The sequence below is a fragment of the Neofelis nebulosa genome, chromosome X (assembly GCF_028018385.1).
Source record: "Neofelis nebulosa isolate mNeoNeb1 chromosome X, mNeoNeb1.pri, whole genome shotgun sequence".
Lineage (NCBI taxonomy): Eukaryota > Metazoa > Chordata > Mammalia > Carnivora > Felidae > Neofelis > Neofelis nebulosa.
This window is the reverse complement of record NC_080800.1, coordinates 47,871,746-47,898,374: the sequence shown is the minus strand read 5'-3', so window position 1 is coordinate 47,898,374 and position 26,629 is coordinate 47,871,746. Positions and strand designations below refer to the sequence as shown.

The following is a 26,629-nucleotide window of genomic DNA, read 5'->3' as shown; positions in this document are numbered from 1 at the left end:
ATAACTGGTTTCCAGTCTCCATCCTATTGCTTTGACTGTCTTCTTCTCTCTCCCTCCTCCCCCCCTCCCCTCCCCCATCATTCCCTAAGATGTTTGCTGCATAAAGGTATCTATTTTTAGAGGTATTGGGTATTGGCTCCTATACCCAATTAGTGATCTGTAAAGTATGTATAGAGACTGCTGTGCGGTTTAGGATTGGAGTGTGCCTCAGGTTTCATTCTCAATTATGAAATGGTAATCAAAAAGCCTACTTCATAAGTTGCTATGAGCATTAAAGTGAGATGATGTATTATTTCAAATGTTTAAATTGTATAGTATACTACAAAGGTAAGGCCACAGTAATTTATGTAAAATAAATACTTAATAGCTATGTTACTTGGGGCAAATTACTTCATCACTGAAACAGTTTCCTCATCCTTTAAATGAGGGTGATGATATCTCAGTCACTCAACAAATATTTGAGGACATACCCAATAATGCTAGATACTGGGAATATAGAGACAGGCAACTGGAGGAGGGAGGGCAGCATGGTGTACCAGGGGAGAGAGACTTGTAAATCACAGTCAAAATGATCATGACAATGAGGAGGAGTGAACAAAATGTGCTATAGCAGTTTATGGGAGGGCATCAGAAAATGTCACAAAAAAAGTTTATTCGTGTTAAACAAGATTTGTGAAAAGTACATCATGAACTCAAATGCTGTACAAAAATGAAGTTAGTTAAATGTATCCCAAATGAATCAGTAGCCACAACCATTATTTCATTTCTTCACAAGCCTTGTGCTTTAGTTGTGTTTATTTCCTTAAGCTGGATTTTATGAGCTCCTCTAGGGTGTTGTTGTGTGCTCCTATAATAGGTATCCTGAAAGTACTAAGTAAAACGTTGGTTTGCGAGCATAATTCGTTCCGGAAACATGCTTGTAATCCAAAGCACTTGTATCTCAAAGCGAATTTCAAGAACCATTGACTCAGTTGGGATCGTGTGACATTTGGTGTCACTTACATTGCAAGACATTGCTTGTTATTAAGTTAAAATTTATTGGAAAGGTGTGCTCGTCTTGCGGAACACTCACAGAAAAAGTTACTCAAAATCCAAGGTTTTACTGTACTTGCATCTAAAAGGATCTTTTTGAGACTATTAAAAACTGAGAACAAACTGAGGGTTGATGGGGGGTGGGAGGGAGGGGAGGGTGGGTGATGGGTATTGAGGAGGGCACCTTTTGGGATGAGCACTGGGTGTTGTATGGAAACCAATTTGACAATAAATTTCATATATTAAAAAAATAATAAATAAAAGGATCTTTTTCATTCACTATATCATTTTCTACTTTCTGTTACTGAATTGATTTCGGAAAAACTAGGAAATGTGTTATTTTAGGAAAAGATTCCTACTCCCACGAAACTATTCAGTCATCATTAACATTTTGTTTGGTGTGTTCCCATCTTAATGATAAGAGTAACGGTTTAAAAGTAAGAGGAGCAGAAAATTAGGGACAGACTTTACCCAGAATAGGAACTAAAACTGTCTGGTAACAAGAAAAGATACTCATACCAGAATTGCAAACTAAAATGAGATACTTTTTCCATTAGATTGGCAAAAAATAGATACTACCAGGTCATGGCAAAAATACAGGTAAGAGTATGGTCTTAGAATACTGCCACAAGTGGTATAAATTAATACAGCTATTTATACGGAGATAATTTTGGCAAGTTGTAAGATAGCATGTACTGTATGGCGCTATTTATATATTTTTTAAAAACTAGGGTAAACTGATTATTTGGAAGGAGTGGCCAAGGCGAACTTTAGCTTTTTCTGTAATTATTGCATTTCTTTTTCTGAGAAATTCAAAATATACTGAAGAATACAGAGAATAATATAACAAGAAACCCTTTCCCTACCCCCCTCTCCTGAGCTGATCATCTTTAACATTTATTTTTACCTTAGATCTTTTAATGGGGAGGTTTGATATAAGGGGAAATATTTAAGAACTTTCACCCAGCATTCCCCTCCCTACTGCTATCTTTACCACGAATTGCTTGAATTATTATATTGTGAGAATGGTATAAATTACTCATGCAAGTAGAAATTTAAAAACTATTTGATGTTCACACTATTACTTATGTAATATTGTTTGCATACTTGTTAAAACGTCCCTAAAAAGGGATGTTATTTAGTCATTTGTTCATTTTATTGTAATTCTTGTTTGAAAATGCTTTCCTGACTTTAAGTAATGTTCCCCATGATTATAGAAGTATACATGGCTTACTATTGAAATAATACAGATAAGCACAGAAATTTCTTGCCATTCAGATGAATACTATTAGTATGTTGGTACGTAATATATTCTTCCAATGCTTTTCTTTATGTTTGAGTAGCATAAGCACACTTTTTTTCAAAAATTTACTCTTTTCAAAAATGTAATTCATAACCTTCCCTCCGACTTTTTATTGTGAAAATTTTCAGACATAAAAATGTTGAAAGAATAGCACAATGAGCATCTATATCACCAACAGTTGTTAAAATTTGCCATATTTGATTTATATGTGCACATGGGCATTTAATTTTTCTGAAGCATATGAAATTAGAGTGACATTTCATCCTTAAATCCTTTGGCAGGCATGTCTTAATCAGGACCTACAATGCCATTTATCACACCTAGGAAATACGCTCTTTTTGTTAATATTATCTAGTATCCTGTCCATATTTACATTTCCTTGGTTGTCCCCAAATTGTCTTTTTTTTTTAGCTGTTCCCCAAACCAATATAGAAATGGTGTTTTGAAATTTGTTGTTCCCACTTAATATATTGATCTCTGTTCTGCTTATGCTGTCTCAAAAATAAATAAAACATTAAAAATTTTTTTTTAAATGGTAGTCTTCTCCAGGTCTAACAGAAGAGCTGAGAAAGAGCCTGTATTTGATATTATCCATATCAAACTCATTTTTTTAAAGTTTATTTAATATTGAGAGAGAGAGAGAGAGACAGCACAAGTGGGGGAGGGGCAGAGAGAGAGGGAAACAGAGAATCCCAAGCAGGCTCTCTCTGCATTGTCAGCACACAGCCTGATGCAGGGCTTGAACTCACGAAACCGTGAGATCATGATCTGAGCCAAAACCAAGAGTGGGATGCTTAACTGACTGGCGCCTCATCAGACTCCTTATTTTTTAGGCTCAGGTTAGGGGAAGTGATTTGTCCAAGATAACAAATGTTGCTGATTAGTGGTGGAGTTGGGTGTCGAACCCAGGTGAACCTATTTTCACTGTGCTCTATCTTTTCTTGAAACTGAACTGAATCAGTTTGTAAATATGCCAGCAGATATCATCCGTAGAAGTGCAGAATAAGTGGCCCCTTCCTATAAGAAAGTTACCCCTCATAATCGGGAAATTTTAGGGAAGTAGAAAGGTAAATGAGAAAAAGCAAAGAAAGCTCAGTTTCTTTGTCCTTTTGACTATGGTGGCTACTTTTCAACATTGGGATCAATTTTGAGCTCTTTCATGGGATAATTCAATTTGGCTATGTGTTTCCATGTGTATTTATGGATGTCATAAGCCTGTAGATAGGGCTGGATTTCCTATTTGTAAAACTTTCAAATTAATGTTTTCTAAGCTCATCTTTTTTTCCTTTTCAAACATTTTAAATTATAAAAGTAACGTGTTGACTGTTAAAAGATTCAAAGTATTTTATTTAAAAATTAGTGTCCCTGTCCTTCCCCAAATGATAGTCTTGTTTTATTCATACCACATTTCAAAAATCTTCTGACAATTTGTGTATATTCTTTTATACCTTTTAGCATCTACATACTGTGCTTATCTATTTATGTGCTATGTGTATTTTTATGTCAAAACATACAGCTCAACTCCATTCTTTTTAATGGTTGCGTTGAATTTCAAAGCATGGATCTAGTATAATTTAATCACTCCCTACTGTTGAGCCTTAGAAGTAGAATTCATTCTGGGTCAGAGTGGTACCATTTAAATTTTTGATCAGTACTGCCAAAATGACCTCTAGAAAGGCTATACTGAATTACCATTCTGAGCAGCAGTGTCTTTCAGTGCCCTTTTCTCCACATATATCTGCCAAAACAAGATACTGTTGATCTTTTTATTTTTAATTTTAACCAGTCTGATAAATGAGAAATAGCACCTTCTTGCTTTGGTTAGAATTTTTGTAAGGATTAGGATGAGCAAATGTTACATCCTCTGTAAATTGCAAGTTTGTGCCCTTTTTATCTTATTTTAATGTTTTATGTATTTTGAGAGAGAGCAAGAGTACAAGTTGGGGGGGGGGGCAGAGAAAGGGAGAGAGAATCCCAAGCAGGCTCCACGCTGTCAGCAAAGAGCCTAATGCGGAGCTCCATCCCATGAACCATGAGATCATGACCTGAGCCGAAATCAAGAGTCAGATGCTTAACCAGCTGAGTCACCCAGGTGCCCCAAGTTTGTGCCCTTTTACTTTCAATCAGATTATCTTACTGTGTTTTGGGAGTTCTTTGTATATTAGAAATAAATTTTTTGCCAAGATTAAAAGAATATTTACATGCATTATCTTCTAATACATTTACAGTTTAGCTTTTTGTGTTTAAGTAATAATGTGAAGTAGGTGTGTGCTTCTATTTTTGTCCAAATGGTTAACGGGTAGTTCCTATTTTATCTTGGGAAAGACTATTTGGTTTTTGAATATATGTTCAGCTTAAAACTGAATTATTTGGGAAAGTGTAGTTAAAACATAAAAGTTGGAACTTATGCCAAGTAGAAAACTGGCTTGGTTACTTTTTGGTCTTTAGTTTTTGAGAATAATTCAAATTGTTCATGTTTAATATTTAACATTTGTCTTGAACTTGAAATAGTGCTTTAAGAGATTGTAATCACTTTATTTTCATTTTATATGTTTGAGGCCCAGATTATCCTAAGGTCACAAAGTTAGTTGGTGGCAGGGAATTAGAGTACCTTTGCATATTGTTCATTCATTTTCAGCAAACATCTTTCGTGTTAGAGACATAAATGTTTTAAAGCAGCAGATTGTTCACATTATTTGGCTTAATTAAAGGACATTGGAAATGAGTGTATGCCAGTCTGTGTGTCGTGCTATTAAATTTACTCAGCCAGTTTTGTCTATATGCTGGAACATAATTTTTTTTTTCTAAAAGCGTTGTTTTAAGTTTTCTTGTCAATGAACTAATTTCAGCCTCATAAAAATCCTATGAGGTTGGAGTTATTTTATACTGAGAGGAGTTTGCTGCCCTGTTGATAATTGCTCTAATTATTGTTCTTTTAAATCATATAAAAGAATCTTGGTCTCTCTTCCTTCTAAATTCATTTGAACCAGCTCAAAATAGTTGAGATACACTTAAAATCTCTGATTCTTAAGTTGTATGGCCCAGACAGTAGTTAGTAGACTGTTTAATCTTTGGAGAACTTATAACTAACTTGAGAACGAGATCCAGAGCTTCTCGGTCTCATCGAAGTTGAATTTAATTTTTTGGTTCATGTCAGTACTTTAATATTCTAGAGATTGATATATGCTTAATATTCTCTTTCATATTCAGATAACATGTAGAAAGGTTGAAAAGACCAGCTCTTTCTTGCTTTTGATTCTTTCTGTTTGTAATATCCATCATAAGATTGTTACCCTTAGGGGCGCCTGGGTGGCTTAGTTGGTTAAGCACCTGGCTTTGGCTCAGGTCATTATCTCGCAGTTTGTGGGTTCGAGCCCTGCGTCAGGCTCTGTGCTGACAGTTCAGAGCCTGGAGCTTGTTTCAGATTTTGTGTCTCCCTCTCTCTGCCCCTCCCCCGCTTGATCTCTGTCGCTCGCTCTCTCAAAAATAAGCATTAAAGAAAAGATTGTTGCCCTGACATTAATCTGGAACTACAAGAACTAGAACAGGGGTGCCTGGGTGGCTCAGTTGGTTAAGCATCTGACTCTTGGTTTCAGCTCAGGTCATGATCTCACAGTTTCATGAGTTTGAGCCCTGCATCAGGCACTGTGCTGACAGTGTGCAGCCTGCCTGGGATTCGCTCTCTCCTCTCTCTGCCCCTCCCCTGCTCTCTGTCTCTCTCTCAAAACAAATTTAAAATTTTTAAAAATACAAATAAAAGAACTAGAGCAAAAAATAATATGGCTTATTCATTGCCAGATACAGTTCTTTGAGATGGACTATGTTGTTTATTTTACAGAGGTTACCCGTTCATAGAGGTATAGGAACTTGTGTAAGATCATACAGGTAGTAAATGGAATTTAAGCCCAGTCCCATTCAACTCCCAGGCCTTTGTACTGTGCTGTTGTCCTCTACTTCATTTTGACCTTTCTTCCAGTAGTATTCCTTAATTTCTACCTTTAAACTTAAATAGTCCACAATGTACAGTAGCAAGTAAATATGTTACTGAGGTCTCTTCTCTCCCCATACAGATACATCTTTTGTTAGACTATTTTTAGGCATTAAACTTAGCTTTTATTTAGAAATATACTTAATCTAGCCTTTTATTTTTTTAATTTTTTTATGTTTATTTTTGTTTTTTTTTTTTTTAATTTTTTTTTTTTCAACGTTTTTTATTTATTTTTGGGACAGAGAGAGACAGAGCATGAACGGGGGAGGGGCAGAGAGAGAGGGAGACACAGAATCGGAAGCAGGCTCCAGGCTCCGAGCCATCAGCCCAGAGCCTGACGCGGGGCTCGAACTCACGGACCGCGAGATCGTGACCTGGCTGAAGTCGGACGCTTAACCGACTGCGCCACCCAGGCGCCCCGTTTTTATGTTTATTTTTGAAAGACACACAGCACAAGCAAGGGTGGGGCAGAGAGAGAGGGGGACACAGAATCTGAAGCAGGCTCCAGGCTCTGAGCTGTCAGCACAGAGCTCGACGCGGGGCTCAAACTCATGAACTGCGAGATCAGGACCTGAGCCAAAGTCGGATGCTCAACTGACTGAGCCACCCAGGCGCCCCTAATTTAGCCTTTTAATAGGAGGTTTGTGCCTCTTCTACCTTTCTTCAGGATATGGGACTAGAGGATTTTATCCAGGAATACAGAATTCCCTCTTACACAGAGGAGGTTTAATCTTGAGAGATGCTGTATATTTCTTTGTAAATCCAAGGATATGAGACAGTTGGAGCTGAATAATGCAAAAGGGTTGGAATTCTGTTCTTTGGTTTCCTGTACTTTTTGTATTTGACAGTAGCCTATTGTGGCTTTAGGGGCAAAAACCATATGCCTGTGTTTCATTAAGTGAAAGTGAAAACAATGTAGTCATTAAGCAGACTATGTCTTGGAGATCTTTTCTGTGGGGTGATGGTTCCTAATGTTTCAGGTCATAGATCTCTTTAAGAAGCCAGTGAAAGCTGGGGCGCCTGGGTGGCTCAGTCAGTTAAACGTCCGACTTCGGCCCAGGTCACGATCTCGCGGTCCGTGAGTTCGAGCCCCGCGTCGGGCTCTGGGCTGATAGCTCAGAGCCTGGAGCCTGCTTTCAATTTTGTGTCTCCCTCTCTCTCTGACCCTCCCCCGTTCATGCTCTGTCTCTCTCTGTCTCAAAAATAAATAAAACGTTAAAAAAAATTTAAAAAAAAAGACAGTGAAAGCTATAAACTGTGTTCTCAGAAAAATACCAACATATGCAGAAACTTTCCATAGAACTTCAGAATTATTGTGGGGATCCCTTGGTATAGGACAAGAGGAAATGTTTTGATTATGTCCAAATTGCTGTGTTGTTTGTTTTTATATTTTCGTGTATATGTTGATCCAGATATAAAGCACTATGCCCACAAAGTGATACTGGGCTAATTGTTTCACTTTTGCCGAAGCTGTACTCTGCTTTATGCAGCGTGAATCTCTAAAAATCCAAATTTTTAAAAAAGCAAGAGAATTGTGGTTGGTGTTATATAAGGATTTATTTTATGTATTCTGTTGCTCTCGTAACTGTGTTTCTGGCTTTGCTTTGGCCACCAGGAAGTTGTAATTTCGTTGTGCATTTTCATGTACTTTTTGTTGCTTTTATGTGATCATTGCTTCTAGTTTTCCTTTTTCTCTGATTTACATTTCTGAACACCTGGCTATCTCCTAGCACCTATTGCAATGCCCTGTGTGTAGTGCATTCATACCTATATGTTGAATAGAGTATATACAGAATGAATGAATCATAAATTGGTTTCCTCAGTTGAAAATTTCACCAAGAGTGTGACTTGGATTTTTAGCTTCCTTAAACATTTACTGGATAGTCCTTCATGTATTATTCTAATAAGTGACAGTTCCTATTCTGGTGACAGTAAAGATAAATAGACACAGTCCCACTCATGCAGAACTTACCCTAGTGGGGAGACTGACATGTAAATAAAGAGGTGTGTTGATTGAGGATATATGCAGTACACAGTGGGGGCACAAAGGAGGGAGTGATCAATTTTACTCTGGGGAAGAGGGTATCTGAAAAGGCTTCATAGAAGTGACATTTAAGCTGAGCTCTAGGGGATATGCAGAGAGCAGCCATTTTAGCAGAAAGCACAATCTGAATCAAGGTATTAAAAGTCTTGAATGTTAGGGGAACTATAAAAAGCCTCACATGGTTAAAGCACTGGGGAGCCAAGGGTAGTAATATGTAATGTTGTGGCCCTGGTAAGAGAGGTGAGCAGGGACCAGGTCTTAGAGGTCTTGAATGCTGGGTTAGGTAAGGAGTTAGCACTTGATGATGTAGGTAGATTTTGAGTTTGAGGAGGTTGCTCTGGTAGTGATGTGGAGGATAGAATGGAGGGACCTGGCAGGATAAAGTCTTAATTTAAATTTAATTTATGAGATTTTCAAACATGTACAAAAGTTAGAGAATAACATAATGAACCTGGGTGTACCTGTTACCCAGCTTCAGCAGTTATCAACACATGGCTATTCTTGCTTTATTTATACCCCATTCTTTTTTTTTTTTTTTTTTTTTTTTTTTGGGGGGACAGAGAGAGACAGAGCATGAACGGGGGAGGGGCAGAGAGAGAGGGAGACACAGAATCGGAAACAGGCTCCAGGCTCCGAGCCATCAGCCCAGAGCCTGACGCGGGGCTCGAACTCACAGACCGCGAGATCGTGACCTGGCTGAAGTCGGACGCTTAACCGACTGCGCCACCCAGGCGCCCCTATACCCCATTCTTTTAAAGAAAATTCCTAAGTGAGTTACAAATAGGCAAAGCACAATTAATACTATCTAACAAAGCAGCTCTTACATCTGGCTGTGCAACTAGATCACCTATGTAGCTTGAGAAAAAAGTTCCCACCTCCTATTTACTGAGTCAGATACTTGTATGGCCTGACATTTTTAGTTCTTAAAATAAGTCTCAGGTGATTTTATACAGCCAGGGTTGAGAACTCTGGGTTTAATTTTTAAGTAAATTGTTTTTAAGATAATTTTTAAGCAGCTTAATTTCTGGCAGATGTTTTTTCTGAACTCAACTGAATGTTGCCTGTGGCCCTTCTGGGTGAAGTTCACCTATTAGGAAGTGGCAGGCTTTTTTTACGGTTAAGTTCTTTTTTTTTTTTTTAATTTTTTTTTAACGTTTATTTATTTTTGAGACAGAGAGAGACAGAGCATGAACGGGGGAGGGTCAGAGAGAGAGGGAGACACAGAATCTGAAACAGGCTCCAGGCTCTGAGCAGTCAGCACAGAGCCCGAAGCGGGGCTCGAACTCAGACAGTGAGATCGTGACCTGAGCCAAAGTCGGACGCTTAACCAACTGAGCCACCCAGGCGCCCCACAGTTAAGTTCTTAATATTAGTTTGAATAGAGAGTATTAGTTTAAAGGCTGATGTCTTAATTTTCGGTAGATGTGGGCAAGACTGAAAGAAAAAGCATTTGCATCTTTGAAATTGGATATGATGAAAAGGAAATAACCATTGTTACAATTGATCTCTAACACCAAATCCAGCCACAAGTAAGGAAGGGGATGTGAGACAGATCAGTCTTAGAGAGTGTACTAGGATTATTCCAGAGCACCAGTTGAAAATGCATAGACAAGGAATCTCTTCCTGTCTTCCTTAATTTACATAATTTTCATGCTGGCATTACTCTTTTTTTTGTTTGTTTGTTTTTTTGGTCATTGTTGGGAATGCTAAGAAGGGGCTGCTTGGCATGCTGCCATTTCCTTTCTTCTGGCGAAACTGATCTGTGACTTTGGTGAGCCCTGTTTTGTTGCCTGATTTTTCTGATGCCAGTTTGTCTCTATTAAGTAATTGGGAGTAATGACCAAAAGGATAACTCTTAGATCTGCAGCTTCCCAGGGCTGTAGGGTAGAGCAAATGTAGGGGATGCATTCTCAGACACCATTCTTTTCTTTTTAATTTTTTTAAATGTTTGCTTATTTTTGAGAGAGAGCATGAGCGGGGGAAAGGGCAGAGAGAGAGGGAGACACAGAATCCAAAGCAGGCTCCAGGCTCTGAGCTATCAGCACAGAGCCCAATGTGAGGCTTGAACCCATGAACCATGAGATCATGACCTGAGCCGAAGTCGGACCCTTCACTGACTGAGCCAACCCAGGTGACCCTCTCACACACCATTCTTACTTCCAGAGTCGGTATTGGAGGTTTCAGATTCCTCATCCTTGGTATCCCTGCAAGAGATTTTTTTGAGTATACTGCAGAGCAAGGATATACACTTACTTGAGGTATATAGTGTTTACAGATTTTGAAGGAGAATCAACCAGGGTAATTTCCAGATTTGTCTTGAGTGAATAAAAGCTATTTTTTGGTTGCTTTATTACTACGTTTTACTATCAGTGTCCAATAAAATCTAGGTCAGCAATCCTCAGGGTCATATTTTATTTATATGGCCAAGGATAGGGTTATTGGTGTCTATAGGAGGGGTTTGGCAGGATGGTCTATGTATATAGACATTTTGTATACTATAGAGTTGTGGAGCAGATTTGGTTTTAATCCAGCTCTACCACTTACTGAGTACGTGGCTACTCTTGGCCTTAGTAAACTGGGAACAGTCTTCAAGTTGTTACAACTTCATACAAGGATTAGAGATAACGCATAGTTAGGTGGTCAGTAAATATTAGCTGATGTTATGATGATGACACATGGGTTCTGTGATTTGTTGGATGGATATTAATATAAATAATCAGGAACTAGGCTGGATGGAAATGTGCCCCCTTTAAGAAATCAGTTAATGTGCTGTCTGTGCCTTCCTAATGAAACAGTGTATAGCAGGCTGGATTTCAGGATTCACTTCACTGCTTTCTGAGATAATGGATGGTCCAAGCAGTTCTCACCTGAATTTTCTTTCAGAGACTCTTAGAGGCAAAGGCTTTTGCTTTGTGGTACATTGGAGGTTAGGGTTCTCTAAAGCATTTTTTGTTTACAAACAGCCATAATGCTTTTCCATGATTTCCAGGGGAATTTTAGGCTGACTCGGATTCAACCACACTCCCATACATGTTTGAAGCATTTCTTAACCTACCAATACTAAATCAATAAATATTGAGTGCTTGCTGTGTGCTAAACTCCAGGATTAAACAGCAGTGTATAGGAAGGAAGCTCCAAGAGCAGGCAGCAGCCACTCCAGGGCATTTGTTTAGATGATATTGTTCTTAATTTGATTCATGCCATTTGGATTAGGGGCCACTCTTTTCAACCTTAAGAAAAATTGTACAAAAGGAAAATTCTTACTATAAATGGATGCATGATTATAGAAAGGTTGGAAGGACCTGGAAAGCGTGAAGCATAAATAAATAAAAACCATGTTATCATGCCACCTAGAGGCAACCACTGATAATGTATTTTTTTTTATCTTGCTCCCAGGTTTGTGGGGTTTTGTGTGTATGCTTGTTTTAAACTTCCTCACCCTTGTGGCAAACATTTTGTCATTAATAGGGACGTGATAGGTACAGGATACAATGTAAGCACATACAGAGATAGTCAAGTATTAAGAGATTGGGGAGAGGATTATCATAATTCTCGTTAGTACTTGTGCTTTCAAAATCCAGATAAGTGTTCATTATGTTAAGGTGAAATAGTGAGAGGCTTAAGGGTCCCCTACCCTCAACTTTCATAGGGATTTTCTTTCTGTTACCTCCTCTTGCCCTCTACCTTTCAGTGACCCCATAATTCTCTGCTTGCATTTACAGCCAACCTTTTCAGAAGAGTTTTCTAAACGTGCCATCTGTATTGCCTCTCTTTCCATTGGTCCCCTGACTCCAGTCTGGCTTCCCTTCCCACCATCCCCCCTGAAACTATTGTTGGTCAAGTTATCTCTACCCCCAATTTCAACATACATTTTTCGGGACATACCTCATTTCGACATTGGACACAGTAGATCAGTCTGGCCCTCTTTTGTCTTTCATGATAGCATAATGAACTAGTTTTGCTTCTACCTCACCAACCTTGCCTTTTCTGGTAGATTGGGGTGCCTGGGTAGCTCAGTAGTCAGTTAAGCGTCTGACTCTTGATCTCGGCTCAGGTTATTATCTTGCCATTCATGAGATCGAGCCTCGCGCCAGGCTCCACACTGAGAGTGTGGAGCCTGCTTGGGATTCTCTCTCCCTCTCTGCTTTCCCCCTTCCCTGCTTGTGTGTGAGCTCTCTCTCTCTCAAAATAAATATTAAAAAAAAAACAATGTTGTATCAAGTAGGAACTTAGTTCTGGGCCTCTTTCCTTCCTTCTTTTTAAGTCATCATCTCCAGACCCATGACTTCAAATACTGTCTATATGCTGACAGTCACAGATTTTTATTCTCAGTGTGTACTTCTTTCATGAACTTCATTCTGTAAATATTTGTCTACCTATCATGTGGAAGATGCTGTGCTACGTGCCAAGAGCTTAATACTGTAGAAAGTCAGACTAGTTATATTGATACTTGCTATGAGAGAAACAAGCAAGGTGGCGTAATTGAAAAATAACAGACCAGGGGCGCCTGGGTGGCGCAGTCGGTTAAGCGTCCGACTTCAGCCAGGTCACGATCTCGCGGTCCGTGAGTTCGAGCCCCGCATCAGGCTCTGGGCTGATGGCTCGGAGCCTGGAGCCTGTTTCCGATTCTATGTCTCCCTCTCTCTCTGCCCCTCCCCCGTTCATGCTCTGTCTCTCTCTGTCCCAAAAATAAATAAAAAAACGTTGAAAAAAAAAAATTTAAAAAAAAAAAAAAAAAGAAAAATAACAGACCAGCTTTAGGTGGGTTGCCATGGGAAGCCACTTTGGGTCTTAAAGTCACTCCTTAAAGGGAACTAGCTGAGGGAAGAATAGGTATGTTGGGGCAGAAGCATTCCAGTGGAATAGCAGTTGTAAAGGTCTAGAGGCCAGAAGGAACTTAAAGCATTCTAGAAACTAAATGGAAAGACTAAAGTGGTAGTGCAAAGAGGAGATTGGAGAGAGTTGCAGGAACTAAATCATGCCAGAGCCCTGAGACTCATGGTTAGAGTTGGGATATAATTTTAGGGAAACTTGAAAGGTTTTAAGCAAGGAAGTAACATGAGCTGACTTATGTTTTAAGATTATCTTTGCTGCTCTCTGGAGAATGGATTGGATGAAAGTGAGTATGGAAGTGAGATCAGTTATCCCTATTTCACAGTTGAGGAAACAGAAGTGCACAGAGGCTGATTATCCATGCTCATACAGTGAGTAAGTGATACAGCAGGGATTCTAACCTGGGTTTCCTAATTTTGAGCCTGTTTTCTGATCTGTTGCTTCTCAAACTTTAAATACATTAATCACCTGAAGATCTCATTAAAATACAGGTTGATTCTTCAGCTCTGGGTGAGATTCTGCATTTTTAATAATTCTCAGATGATGTCAGTGCTGCTGATCCTTCAGCCATACTTTGAATTGTAAGGCTAACCTGCCACTATACTCAACTGCTATTGAGCCAGCTTGGAAATTACTCCTCTGCCTTTAAGCTAATCCAGTATTGAAAGTCATTCTAAATTTTATCACCTGGAGGTGGTTACACAGAGTGAGTTGCCCTTTAAAGAGTGACTTCTCCTCAGTATATATTAAGTGAGCACCCTTGCCTTGATGTAAACAAACCCTGTAAAACCAAGATTAGAAACCTCAAAAGTAAATGAAGTTTGGGGGAAAGGAGGAAGGGAAAAAAGAAATGGTTAATTAAATAGAAGTGTTAAGTAATGTATAGCTGTGGATGGTGGTTCATAATAATTCATTAATTTCCTTAAAGTTGATCTTTAAGCCTTATTGTAGGAAGAAATCTTTATTACTTGTAAAGATTGCTTGGTGCTCAGAGTTCTGGTCTGAACCAACAAAGGCAATAGGCCATTTCCAGAGATTTGTTTAGAACTAATTTCTTTTTGTTAGAGGCTTTTTTATGTAATAGGATTTTAACTTGTTTAACTTCTAAGCATTAGGTAGAACTCATTCCCTGGTCATTAGTGTGATTTGACGGTATCTCAGCTTCTCACATTGTGCCCCAGCTTCCTGTCTTGCAGTAATTTTTTGAATAGGATCTAACAGTGTAGAAGAATCTGTCACAAATACATGTTTTCATCTGCAGGAATTTATTGTAATAAAACTAGTAAAGTGGGCGCCTGGGCGGCTCAGTTGGTTAAGCATCCGACTTTGGTTCAGATCATGATCTCACTGTGAGTTCGAGCCTCGCATTGGGCTCTGCACTGAGCGCTCAGAGCCTGGAGCCTGCTTCGGATTCTGTCTCTCTCCTTCTCTCTGCCCCTCCCCTGTTGTCTCTCTTTTAAATAAATGAACATTAAAAAAATAAATAAAACTAGTAAAGCGAACAGCATGTTATTAAAGCATGGACTTGGGAGCCAAAAAGGCCTAGATTTAAATCTTGGTGCCAACTAGCTAGACAAGCCACTTAATTTCTCTGAGCCTTCGTTTTTCTATCTGTAAATGGGATAAAACTTGGTTTGAGTGGTGAGGATTGTATGAAAGACTATTATATGAAGACTCTAGGCAGCACGTCTCAAAGTTTGTTCTTTGGGATACTTACATTCATGGACTTCGAGTAGATAACACTTGAAAAAATTGTTCTGTGGCCTAATAAGTTTCCTTTACCCAAGGTTTCTTGGAGCCATTAGTAATGTAAGTCAGCCACCTAACTATTCTAAAGGAAAATTCCTTTTGTACTTCCATTTGTAACATTTTGCAAGTTACTGAAACCTTGTCTTCCTTCATGGAGCAAAATGCTCTAAAATGCTTTAGGAAACACCAACCTGAGTATTGTCTGGCTTATAGTGAGTGCTCAAAAAATACTTTCCCTTCCCACTGTGAAACTAGCTTAGAATAACTAGGGGGAAAAAACTTTTGAAATTTTCTTAATTGATGTCTCATGGACCGTGATACCTTTCTTTTTCAAACTATAGGTGTTTCTTGCAACAAAATTATAGAAACAGGTTAACATTGCACTTGTTTGGGGGAACATGTGTGTTCATTCATTTGTTTTGGACTGGTTATTTAATTGGGTGCCTATCATCTGAATCTGTTTATGAAAAGTTTGGAGCCCAAACACTGGAAACTGAAAAAAATACTTGCTTTCCCTGAACCTTGACAATTATGGCCTGGACTTACCCCTGTACTTTACCGATCAGATGCTCACACTTGGAACTTTTGGTGTCTAGAGCCATTGATGCAAATAACCTGAGACTGTTCAGAAATCATTCTGCCACCAGGGGTAGCTTCTAGGCATCCAGAGTCTGGTGTTGACAGTAGAGGCACCCCCAGCTAAGCTGTGTCTGTGGGAGGTCCCTTGGCTGTAGTCCTAGACTGCATAGCTTCCTTGGTTCCTCCCCATTTTCTGAATGTGGATCAGTAAGCCTTCCTGATGATTCCCTGAGCTGTCTGTTATCCTTCCATTAAATCAGTTTTCTGCTTTAGTTAGCCAGAGTCTATTCTCAACCCAGGCCCTTGACTGGTACAGAACCCTAAGTCAAAACAGCTGTAGTTAAAGTGAGATATGTGTGTGAAGATTTGCCCATGATCTCATCTACATTTTCTTAAGCCATTAAAATAGTTGGAGCTAAAATATAGTTGCAGCTACAAGCTAATCCTGCTTTTGTTTTGGAGGGTTGTTTGGGTTTTTGTTGAATTTTTAGAGTTCTTTGTGTATTCTAGATATTATATATAGTTTTGAAAATATTTTCTCCCAGTGAGTTCTATAGTTTAAGTCTGTGATCCGTTTTTTTTACTTTGCAGTCTTAAATTGAGATAATCAACATACATTATAATAGTTTCAAGTGTACAACATAGTGATTTGATTGTATATGTATATATAGTGTAATGATCACAGTAAGTCTAGTTATAATTTTTTCTTGCAGTGAAAAGTTTAAGATCTGCTCTCATCAGTTTTCAAATATATAATACAGTATTAACTATAGTCACCATGCTATACATTACATCTTCATGACCTATTTGTTTTATAACCAGAAGTTCATACCTTTTGACCACTTTCACTCATTTCACTCACTCCTGTCTCTGGCATCTAATAGTCTGTTCTCTGTGAGTTTAGTGTTTTGGGAGTTTTTGTTTCTTGATACTCTGCATGTAAGTGAGACCATACCATATTTGTCTCCTCTGACTTATTTCACTTAGCATAATGCCTTCAAGGTCTAGCCATTTGTCACAAATGTCAAGATTTCCTTCTTTTTTATGGCTGAATAATATTCGTGTGTATCCACTCATCCATCAATGGACAGTTAGGTTTTTTCCATGTCTTGGCTGTTGTAAATAAAATGCAGTAAACATGGGGATGCATATGTCTTTTTAAGTTAGTGTTTTCATTTCCTTTGGCTAAATACTCAGAAGTGGATTGATGGATATTTTTAATGTTTTGAGGACCCTCCATACTGTTTTCCCATATTGGCTGCACCAGTTTACATTCCCACCAACAGTACACAAGGGTTTGTTTTTCTCCACAATCATCACGTTTCATTTTGAGTTAATTTTTATGTAAAGTATGTGACTTAGGTCAAAGTTCATCTTTTTGCCTATAGATGGCTACTTGCTCTGGTACCATTTGGTGATGAAACTATCCTTTGATTGAATTGCCTTTTTTAAGCGTCAAAAATCAGTTGGGCATATTTGTATGAGTCTGTTTCTATTCTTACTGATGTATGTGTCTGTCCCACCTCCAGTACTACATATATTGTCTTGATTATTACAGGGTGGTATACATATGAATGTCAAAATCAGAGAGAGGGATTCCTACTTTTTCAAAATACTAAAGCTATTGTAGTTCCTTTCAGCTATTGTAGTTCCTTTGTCTTTTCATATACATTTTAGAATAATCTCAGTTTATTTAAAAAAAAAAAGAATCTTGCTGGGATTTGGATAGGATCTGCATTAAACCTGCATGTCAATTTGAGGGGAATTGCCATCTTTATTATGTTGACCCATCTTAATCTATGAGGATGGTATATCTCTCCATATATATAGATCTTCTTTGATTTAAAAAAAAAATTGTAACGTTTATTTATTATCAAGAGACAGAGAGAGCGTGAGCATGGGAGGGGCAGAGAGAGAGGGAGACACAGAATCCGAAGCAGGCTCCAGGCTCTGAGCTGTCAGCACAGAGCCCGACGTGGGGCTCGAACCCACAAATGGCGAGATCATGGCCTGAGCTGAAGTCAGATGCTCAACCGACTGAGCCACCCAGGCGCCCCCTTCTTTGATTTTTTTTAAATGAACATTTTATGGTTTTCAACATACAAGTCCTGTACATGCTTCGTTAGATTTACACCGAAGTATTTCAAGTTTTGTTTTGAGCAATTGTGAGTGGTAGTGTACTTTTAAGTTTGGAGTGTATGTGTCTGTTGCCAGTATATAGAAATAGATTGATTTGTGAATGTTTGTCTTATATCCTGCAACTTTACTGAGATCATTTATTCTGGGAGGGTTTTTTTTGTACGTTTGGGGGATTTTATACTTAAATAATCCTTTGTCATCTGCACATAGGGAGTTTTGTTTCCTCCTTTCTGATCTGTATACCTCTAATTTCCTTTTCTTATTGCAGTGGCTAGAACTTCCAACACTGTGTTGAATAAAAGTGGTGAGAGTGGACATCTTTACTTTGTTCCTAATTTTGAAGGGAAGGCATTCAGTGATTTGGGTTGTATGGTGTTGGGGCTGGCTGCTACTTCCTGCAGCAGAGTTAGTCTTATAGCCTCCCAGCAAATGACTGCAGCCACAGTAATGTGATAGCCACTTGCTTTAGGTAATGAGTATGAGAAGTTTTGTGAGAAAAATCAAAACTGAGTATAAGTAGCTCACTTACAGTTTTTACTACATGGATCGGATTGTTGCCAGAATCCTATTGGCCTCGTTTTAGATATTTTGGAAGTTGTTGGCAGCTGGCACTTGGTTCATTTTTTTTTAGATGCTGAGGTAATTTTTTAAAAAGTAATTTGGAATCCCATATCTTAAAATGTGAACCTTAGAGGGAAAACATTTTTTTTCTTCCAGGAATGCATTTTAGAATATACTCTGGATGTTTGATCAGTTCTTCCTGAATGTCCATTGGTTGAAGAGATACCGACCATGTAGGCAAATAACACTTTATTTCCACACTACTGAGTATGTTGGACTAAATCTAGGCCAGGAGCTGCCTGAATTTTATACCTGTGCTTGGTCAGCTTTATATTATGACAGCCTTCTTGGGGAAGGGACACTCACCTTCAGTTACTGCTATGTAGCAAATACATTATTATCAGGAGAATCTTTGGTATATAAAGAGCTTTCAGTTCACCTCTACCTCTGTCCATGTGTCCTGGTTGCTAATGGGAGAAACCTTTATTTCTTCTTGTGCCTTGGTCAGAGCATCTTGAGGGACCTGTCTGCCATGAAAGATCACGTAGGTTTATACTAGGGGTTACCCATTTTTGTGCCTTCCAAACTGAAAGATCTTAGTAAAATGATTGTGTTCTGTGCTCAGGAAATTTCTAGTGGGAGTCTTCTATCTCATTTTCTAATTAAAAATTAAAGTATTATGCTGCCTTTGTTGTTATAATACGACTAATATATTTTTATTGGTTAAAACAATAAAAGATACAAAGATGCATCTACATAATCCTTTTGGTCAGCAGTGCGTTAACATTTTGATGCATACCCTTTCTAAGTGGTTTAGATAGGTTTATACTATTTGTTTTGTAATTTTTATTTCACCATGAACATCTTTCTGTTATATAATTGTGTGCAGTGTTTATAACAATTGTGCAATATTTCATTTTAAACCAATCCTTTTTGGACGTTTGTTCTTTTCCAGTTTTTCACTATTACATATGGTCATGGAGTATAGGTTTTTATGGTTAAATATTTTGTGCATCCTTATGATTTTCTTTGGCTAAATTCCCAGAAGTAGAATTGCTAAGTTTTGCAGAAAACTGCAAGGATATGGTGAATTTTTCCATCCTGAGGTGTGTTAAAAACATTGTGATCTTTTATTTTCAATTATGAGTTTGAGAGGTTTGTTTTTAAAAAGCGCTTTAATTTTGGCTTAAATTGATTAGTCTTATGCAATATATGGATGTGGGCCAGTTTTATCTGGAGATATTCCTTATCCTTCCCTACCTCATAGCTGTGCCTGTGAGTTCACATAGCATCATCATAACTCCAGAGTTTTTGTTTTAAGCATTTTGCATGCTCTTCATTCTATCTTGTTTATGTCGAGCATGTAGAGCTCAAGATTGCAACTTTAAATTCTCACTCTTTTGGGGAATTTCTTTTCAGATCATAAAACAGAAAATCGAAAACATGAAAGTAGACAGGACTAAACTGAAAAAGACACCTACTGAGGCTGTAAGTATCCAAAAGTATGGTCTTATTTTTTGCATTTTAGAAAAAGTTCTTGTAGACAGTTCACCATACTGACCTTCCAAATACATCATCATTTATATATACAAAGTGCAATAAAACAGCAAGTTGTCTTGAAAAAGTCGAATTTGCTTTTGAACTTCCCTTGTTTAAAAAGGCAAATAAGCAAAAGAGAGGGAAACAAACCATTAAAAGACTCTTTAACTATAGAGAATAAACTGAGAATTTATGGAGGGGAGGTGGGTGGGGGATGGGCTATAAATGCGTGATGGGCTTTAAGGAGGGCGCTTGGCATGTTGAGCACTGGGTGTTATATGTAAATAGTGAATCACTAAATTCTCCTGAAACCTATATTACACTGTATGTTAACTAACTAGAATTTAAATAAAACTTTGGAAAAAAGTGAATAAGCTAGTCGCCAGTGGAAAGTAAGCACTAAACTGTTGTAGCTGTATGTACCTGAAGGCTCTCTGGCTGCTTTTCTTATGCATTGAAAGGCAGTATGGTATAATGGAAAGAGCAGGTGTGGATTCAAATTCTGTCTGTACTTGTGTGGTCTTTCTCAATTTTGTTTTCAAGAAAATTAAAGTAGTAACATGTTTCTTAACTAGATTTCTTGTGGGGCCAGTGGTGTAGCTTTTTTAAATCATGGATTCTTAATCATACAATTTAGTTTAACCTATGTTAATCTGTGTGTTGGGTGACCATGTCCTAGCAGCAGAAATCCTAGCTTCAGTCCAGTATTCTATCAGCTGTCTTAAACTGCGTTTTGAGGTTAAGAAAGTATTGCCTTGTTACGACTCTCCTGTAGACCCCGTTGTTCAAGGAGCACAAGCTTTGGAATTAGACATGAGTTTGAATCTTGCTAGTTTTTGTGGCTAAGCATTTATTTGCTCACCTGGTTTTCACAGTGGTAAAACAGGGTTGATAATTCTTCCCTCCTTGGTATGAGGCAGATGCTTAGCAAAGGATTTGGCACATAATCAGTTTATTTGCTAAATACAGGTCACTTGGTTTTTAAAAACTAACTACCTGGCAAGTATCACTATGGATATTGCTATTAACAATTTGCTATATTTCTTCTAGTCTTTAAAAGATTATTGCATGGACATTCTCTGCCCTTTTTTGTTAAGTATTATACTGATGAGTGCGAGAAATGCTGTCTTCCCATACCCTCTCTAGCATTACAGATTATCTTTTAAATTTTTGTTAATAAGGGGGGAAAATATTAATGGTTCTAATCTGCATGCCTTAATTAAATATATTTTCAAATTTATTGACCTTATATTGGTTGTCTGCACATGCTATACATTTTTGTGTTTGCCGTTGAAATGTCAGGTTGTTTCTTCTTGAATGCCGTACATAATGAGTATATTCACTTTCATAGCTGTTGCAGATACATTTGATTTTGGTTTTGATGTGTTTTGGCATCTTGGATTTTTAAGTATATTTTTAATGTTTATTTTGAGTGAGAGTGCAAGGAGGAGAGGGACAGAGAAAGAGGGAGAAAGAATCCCAAGCAGGGTCCACACTGTCATCAGAGAGCCCGATGTGGGACTCAAACCCATGAACCGCAAGACCATGACCTGAGCCAAAATCAAGAGTTAGATGCTCAACTGACTGAGTCACTCAGGCCCCCCCACTTTTAAATATATTTTTTAATGGGCATCTTGAATTTTTGACATTTATGTATTCAAATTATTTTGGAAACTAAAGAGCAAATAGAAACCTTGTCTTAAGAAGTGACACAAATTAAAACAGTAACATCAGTGTAAGAAAATAACCTAGAAAAGGATCCTAGTATTCATGTGCATAAGAACTTAACATATGATAATTGTAGGAATTATTGGTTGTTAGGGACAGGCAATATTAGTCAAGAAATGGTTTCAGGACAATTGTTTGACTTTTGAGGGGTGGGGACTATTATACTGAAATAAATTCTAGATAAAAGTCAAATATTTTTAAAAGAAATTCACACCTAGATTATAGGTGTAAAATATAGATGGATATTTACCTAGTCTTGGATGGAGATGGCCCTTCCAAGCATTAAAGCAAAGGAGAAAAAATAATGGAAGCATAAAGTAGTATATCCAAAGTAAAAAGGCACATGACAAGCTGGGGAAAATATTTGTAACCCAGTATACAGTTGACCCTTGAGCAACCCGGTTTTGAACTGCATAGGTCTACTGATATGTGGACTTTTTCCAATAAATACAGTACTGTAAATGTATATTTCTTATGATTTTCTTAAAAATTATAGCACTCTGTTTTTTCTAGCTTTATTGTAGGAATATAGTATATAATATACACACCAAAAGAAATCTGTGTTAATTGACTGTGTATGTTATCAGTAAGGCTTCTAGTCAACAGTAGGCTATTGGTAGTTAAAAGTTACCCATGGGTTTTCTACTGCATGGGGGTTTGTCAGCACCCTTAACTCCCATGTTGTTCAGTGAACTGTAGTTAATATCTTTAGTAGCTACATCAGTAGGAGAGATGAATATCCCAATGACAAAATGGGCATAGATCATTTCAGAAAAGAACAGATTCAGTAAACTTCTAGAATAATTTAACGTTGTAGATAATCAAAGAAATGCAAATTAAAAAAATTTTTTTTCTTTTATTACCTCATGGATTGTTAGGGATTTGTTCTTGGGGTGACACCTATATACAAATTTCTGGCTCACAACATTTGATAGCTACTAATTAATTACTTAGGACGAACTCCTGGAATTGGAACGTTTAGATCATAGACCATACATTTTTAAGGCTTAAAGATGCCTAGTTTCCTTGAGCAACATACTCAATTCTCTGTACTGTGGTTAATACTAGATATTATTTTTAAGAAGGATATTTATTTGTGCATGCATGCATGCCTTTTGATCTCTTTACCCATTTTCCCCTCCTGGCCACCTCTGGCAACTACCAGTCTATTGAGCTTGGGTTTTTATTTTGTTTTTTTTGTTTTTTGAATTCTGTGTATAAGTGAGATTATAGGGTATTTGTCTTTAACTTATTTCACTTAGCTTAATGCCCTCGGGGTCCATCCATGTTGTCACAAATGGCAAGATTCTGTTCTTTTTTATGGATGAATTGTATTCCACTGTATATGTATACTACATCTTTATCCATTCATCTAAGATGGACACTTAGATTGTTTCATATCTTGGCTATTGTAAATAATGTTGCAGTCAACCTGGGGCTGCATATATCCTTTCAAATTATTGTTTTATTTTCTTGAGATAAATACCCAGAAGTGGAACTGCTAGATCTTATGGTAGTTCTATTTTTAATTTTTTTGAGGAATCTCCACACTGTTTTCCATAGTGTCTGCACACGAAAGACATTTATTGATCACTTTGTATATTAGCAGCTGTGCAAAGGATTTTCCCCCTAGATTTGATATCTTTATTGGAGCAAATCAATGTGAACCTTGGCAATTAGTACACAGCCATTGAATTGGCAAATGCTTTCTTTTGTATTGCCAGAAGGAAAATAATAATCAGTTTGTATTATTGCATTTATTGCATTTATGCAGCAGGAACAAGATGGTAAAGATACACTTTTGTCCCTGGTGCATTCTGCAAACTATGGACCTTGATACAGCTGATAAAACAGAACGTTGTGCTGGCACATTACGTTGATGCCATTAGGCTGACTGAATCTTGTGAGCAGAAAACACAAGTACCTTAGATGCCTTAGGCATTTGTGTACCAGAGAGTGCCCTTTGAAGCTTGAGGGCCTCCCACATCAGAAAAGTTTCTAGGGGTCCAGAGGTCTGGGAAATGTCAAGATTTCCCTTCTAAAGTAGAGATAGATTGCTGCGCTTTGTACCATGCACCATGAAGACAGAGGAACAACGTATGAGGTTCTCTTTGGATTTTGGAAACACCATGTATCAAATATGGGCTTGGTGTTTTGATTCATTTGCTGGATAACCACTAAAGTGATAGTGAGGTCGGAATCTAGAAAAGATTCTGCAAAAGGTTCAGGCTGTGATGCTGCCCTACTATGCGGACATTTTGACCTAGTAGATCCAGATGTCTGATTTAGGTGTCAGCCAAAGATGCCTCTGGCAAGCCCTGATAGGGGAAGTGCAGCTAAGATTCCTAGAATTTGGCAATGCTATTACCTGCCAACAAGTATTCTGACATTCAGAAAAGCAGTTTCAGGCTTGCTACTGGAACTTGATAAAAACTGAATGCCTGATTATGAGATACCAAGTGACTATAGTATTCAAATGTTCATCATGAATTGGGTGTAATCTAACCCACAAAATCATAAAATTGGTTCTGCATAGCTGCCGATTAGATTTGAAGTGGTATATTTGATACTAAACTTTAGTAGGTTCAGAAAGCACAAGTGAACTACATGAGTAGATGGTTTAGACTCCCATGTTATGTTTATCCTGCTTCATCACCTCTCCCTCAACCTATATGACTTCAAGGAGAGGAAAGTACAGGCCTGGTTTATGGAAGGATTTTATGCCAAGAATTTTACATGCATTTAATCACCACAAAAATTTGAGGTAGCTCTTAATAACGCTTACTTCAGAGGGAGAAACCCCTGTTATTCCATGTTTGTTTTGGGTACTGAAGGTACCTCTAGTTTAAATCTCATTACGACATTGCTGGATAAATAGGTGATGTTAGTTTATTTTGCAGAAGAGGATATCGAGATTCAAAGAGGTAGCTTACCAACTGTCTAATTCCAAAGCTCATACTCTTTGAAGTAGTATGCTGTGTCTCAATATTTAAACTCCTATTATGTGAAATAAGTGCTTTATGTATGTTGCAAACATTTGAGCTTCACATTACCAAGGTAGTTATTAGGTGTGTTTCCCTGGTAAGAAAACTGGCTGAGAGATTGGAGTAGCTCATGATCAAACAGCTTAGTAAACATCAAGCTAAGAACTGAACCCAGGTTTGTTTGGTTGCAAATCTAGGCCCATTTTCAGGATGCCATGCAAGTGTAGTCATTTCCAGCTGCCATCCATAATAGAAGACTTCTATGTCCCATTCCCTGTCCTTCCTCCTCTGCTTTAAGAAACTTTACTATAAACTGTCAATCCACACCTTGTTACCTGACAAACAGGCCTTTCATCATTTAAAGAGAGCAGGAATGTATGGCAATGGGAACCCTATAAGAATGAAGTCCCGGTGTTCAGAAGCTCTTGGCCCTCCTACAGTTAAGAGGATTTAATAGTTGTAGGAAAATATAGCCAATCTTCACCTTTAACTGTGAATTCACTAGGGCTTTACAGTGTTCCTCTTATTTCAAGATTTCTTATCAGGTATTCTAGTTAACTTTCAGACTGTGGTACAGATTCCTTCATTTTTTTTTTTATGTCTAGCTTGTTTCCTTTATTGTACAAGTTTATCCAAGTTAAAATGCACAGATGGGGGCACCTAGGTGGCTCAGTCAGTTAAGCATCTGACTTCCGTTCAGGTCATGATCTCATGGTGAGTTTGAGCCCCATGTCATGCTCTGTGCTGACAGCTCAGAGCCTGGAGCCTGCTTCAGATTCTGTCTTCCTTTCTCTCTGCCCCTCCCCCACTCATGCTCTGTATCTCTCTCAAAAAAAAAATAAACATTAAAAAATTGAAAATGAACAGATGGATGGTTTTATTATAAGATTTCCATTTAATCCCAAGTGACTGTCTGGCAAATTTCCAGTTTCTAAATTGCTGAGTGTGTTGGCTTAAAGATTCCTTTACTCCAAAAAACCTTTTGTGAATACCTGTTTTTCTCAGCCTGCAGACTGCAGAGCCTTAATAGACAAACTCAAAGTTTGTAATGATGAGCAACTACTCTTGGAACTGCAGCAAATCAAAACATGGAACATTGGAAAGGTATGTGAACCCACACTCCCAAAAGGCAGGGCTCCCTGGACTAGTACATCATTTTGTATGTTCTGATATGGAAAGAGAAACCACAATGAGGTAGCATCATTCATCAATTAGTATCTGATAAGCTGTATGTCTACAGTTATAAGCTGTATTATCTACTAAGCTGTATGTCTAGTATAGCTCTAGGTCAGTAGCTTTTAGCTTATGAATAGTTACCAAGGAAATTTTGAAAGAAAATGTGAAAGGAAAAGTTTGCTAGCTAAGGGTGAGGAACATTTACAGGGGTGATGATAAAGAATCTCAACCACAGAATTCCTTTAGTTTGACTGACAGTAGGAGTTTGAGATAGTTAAAAGAATCTTCTTTAGATAACTCTAAAAGTGAACATTTTTGATAAAATGGATTCTGGCAGGGAGAGTCATTGTTTTGTAGACCTCAGAAGGTAGCCAGAATTCTCCCTTTAAAGACCTAGTTAGGGTGTCTGCTGGTGTTTGTACATAATGTACTTTGATGGATATAACAATGATTACAGGTTTATGTGGCTCAGAGTATGATCTTTGTCATATGGATTTCTGTACTGGTGGGGGGATTGAAGAGAAGCAAAGGTGGGAAGTGAACTTGTCTAGGTGTCCTGCTCAGCAATCCATTGTAGCAAAGTACCCACATAGTACTTCGACCTTATTCTTACATGTTCCTCTTTCTCTTCCTCTCTCCAGTGTGAGTTATATCACTGGGTGGATCTGTTGGACCGCTTTGATGGAATTCTGGCAGATGCTGGACAAACAGTGGAGAATATGTCATGGATGCTCGTGTGTGATAGGCCGGAGAGAGAACAACTAAAAATGCTTCTCTTGGCTGTGTTGAACTTCACTGCCTTGCTCATTGAGTACAGCTTTTCCCGGCATCTGTACAGTTCCATAGAGGTATGAGAGGTTCAAGCCTATGTGATCTGTTCTTAACTAGAATCGCTCATATCTAGAAATAAATTGCTATTTCTCTCTGATAATTCTTTCCTTTTCATTTTGGAGCTCTGGAGTTTTCAGTGTCAA

At 38.0% G+C, this 26,629-nt stretch overlaps 1 protein-coding gene across 11 annotated transcripts in view; it reads left to right on the top strand.

The window, feature by feature from the left end:
* Positions 1 to 26,629, top strand: part of HUWE1 (HECT, UBA and WWE domain containing E3 ubiquitin protein ligase 1) — a 168,113-nt gene that overhangs the window by 12,134 nt on the left and 129,350 nt on the right. For 10 of the 11 annotated variants that reach the window (XM_058713382.1, XM_058713386.1, XM_058713387.1 and 7 more), the window contains 3 exons: positions 19,648 to 19,716; positions 25,485 to 25,583; positions 26,297 to 26,503. In XM_058713382.1, the coding sequence (XP_058569365.1) occupies positions 19,672 to 19,716; positions 25,485 to 25,583; positions 26,297 to 26,503 (351 nt within the window). In that variant the 5' untranslated portion in view covers positions 19,648 to 19,671. The remainder of the gene's footprint in view (positions 1 to 19,647; positions 19,717 to 25,484; positions 25,584 to 26,296; positions 26,504 to 26,629) is intronic. The other variant, XM_058713390.1, reaches the window with a different exon arrangement.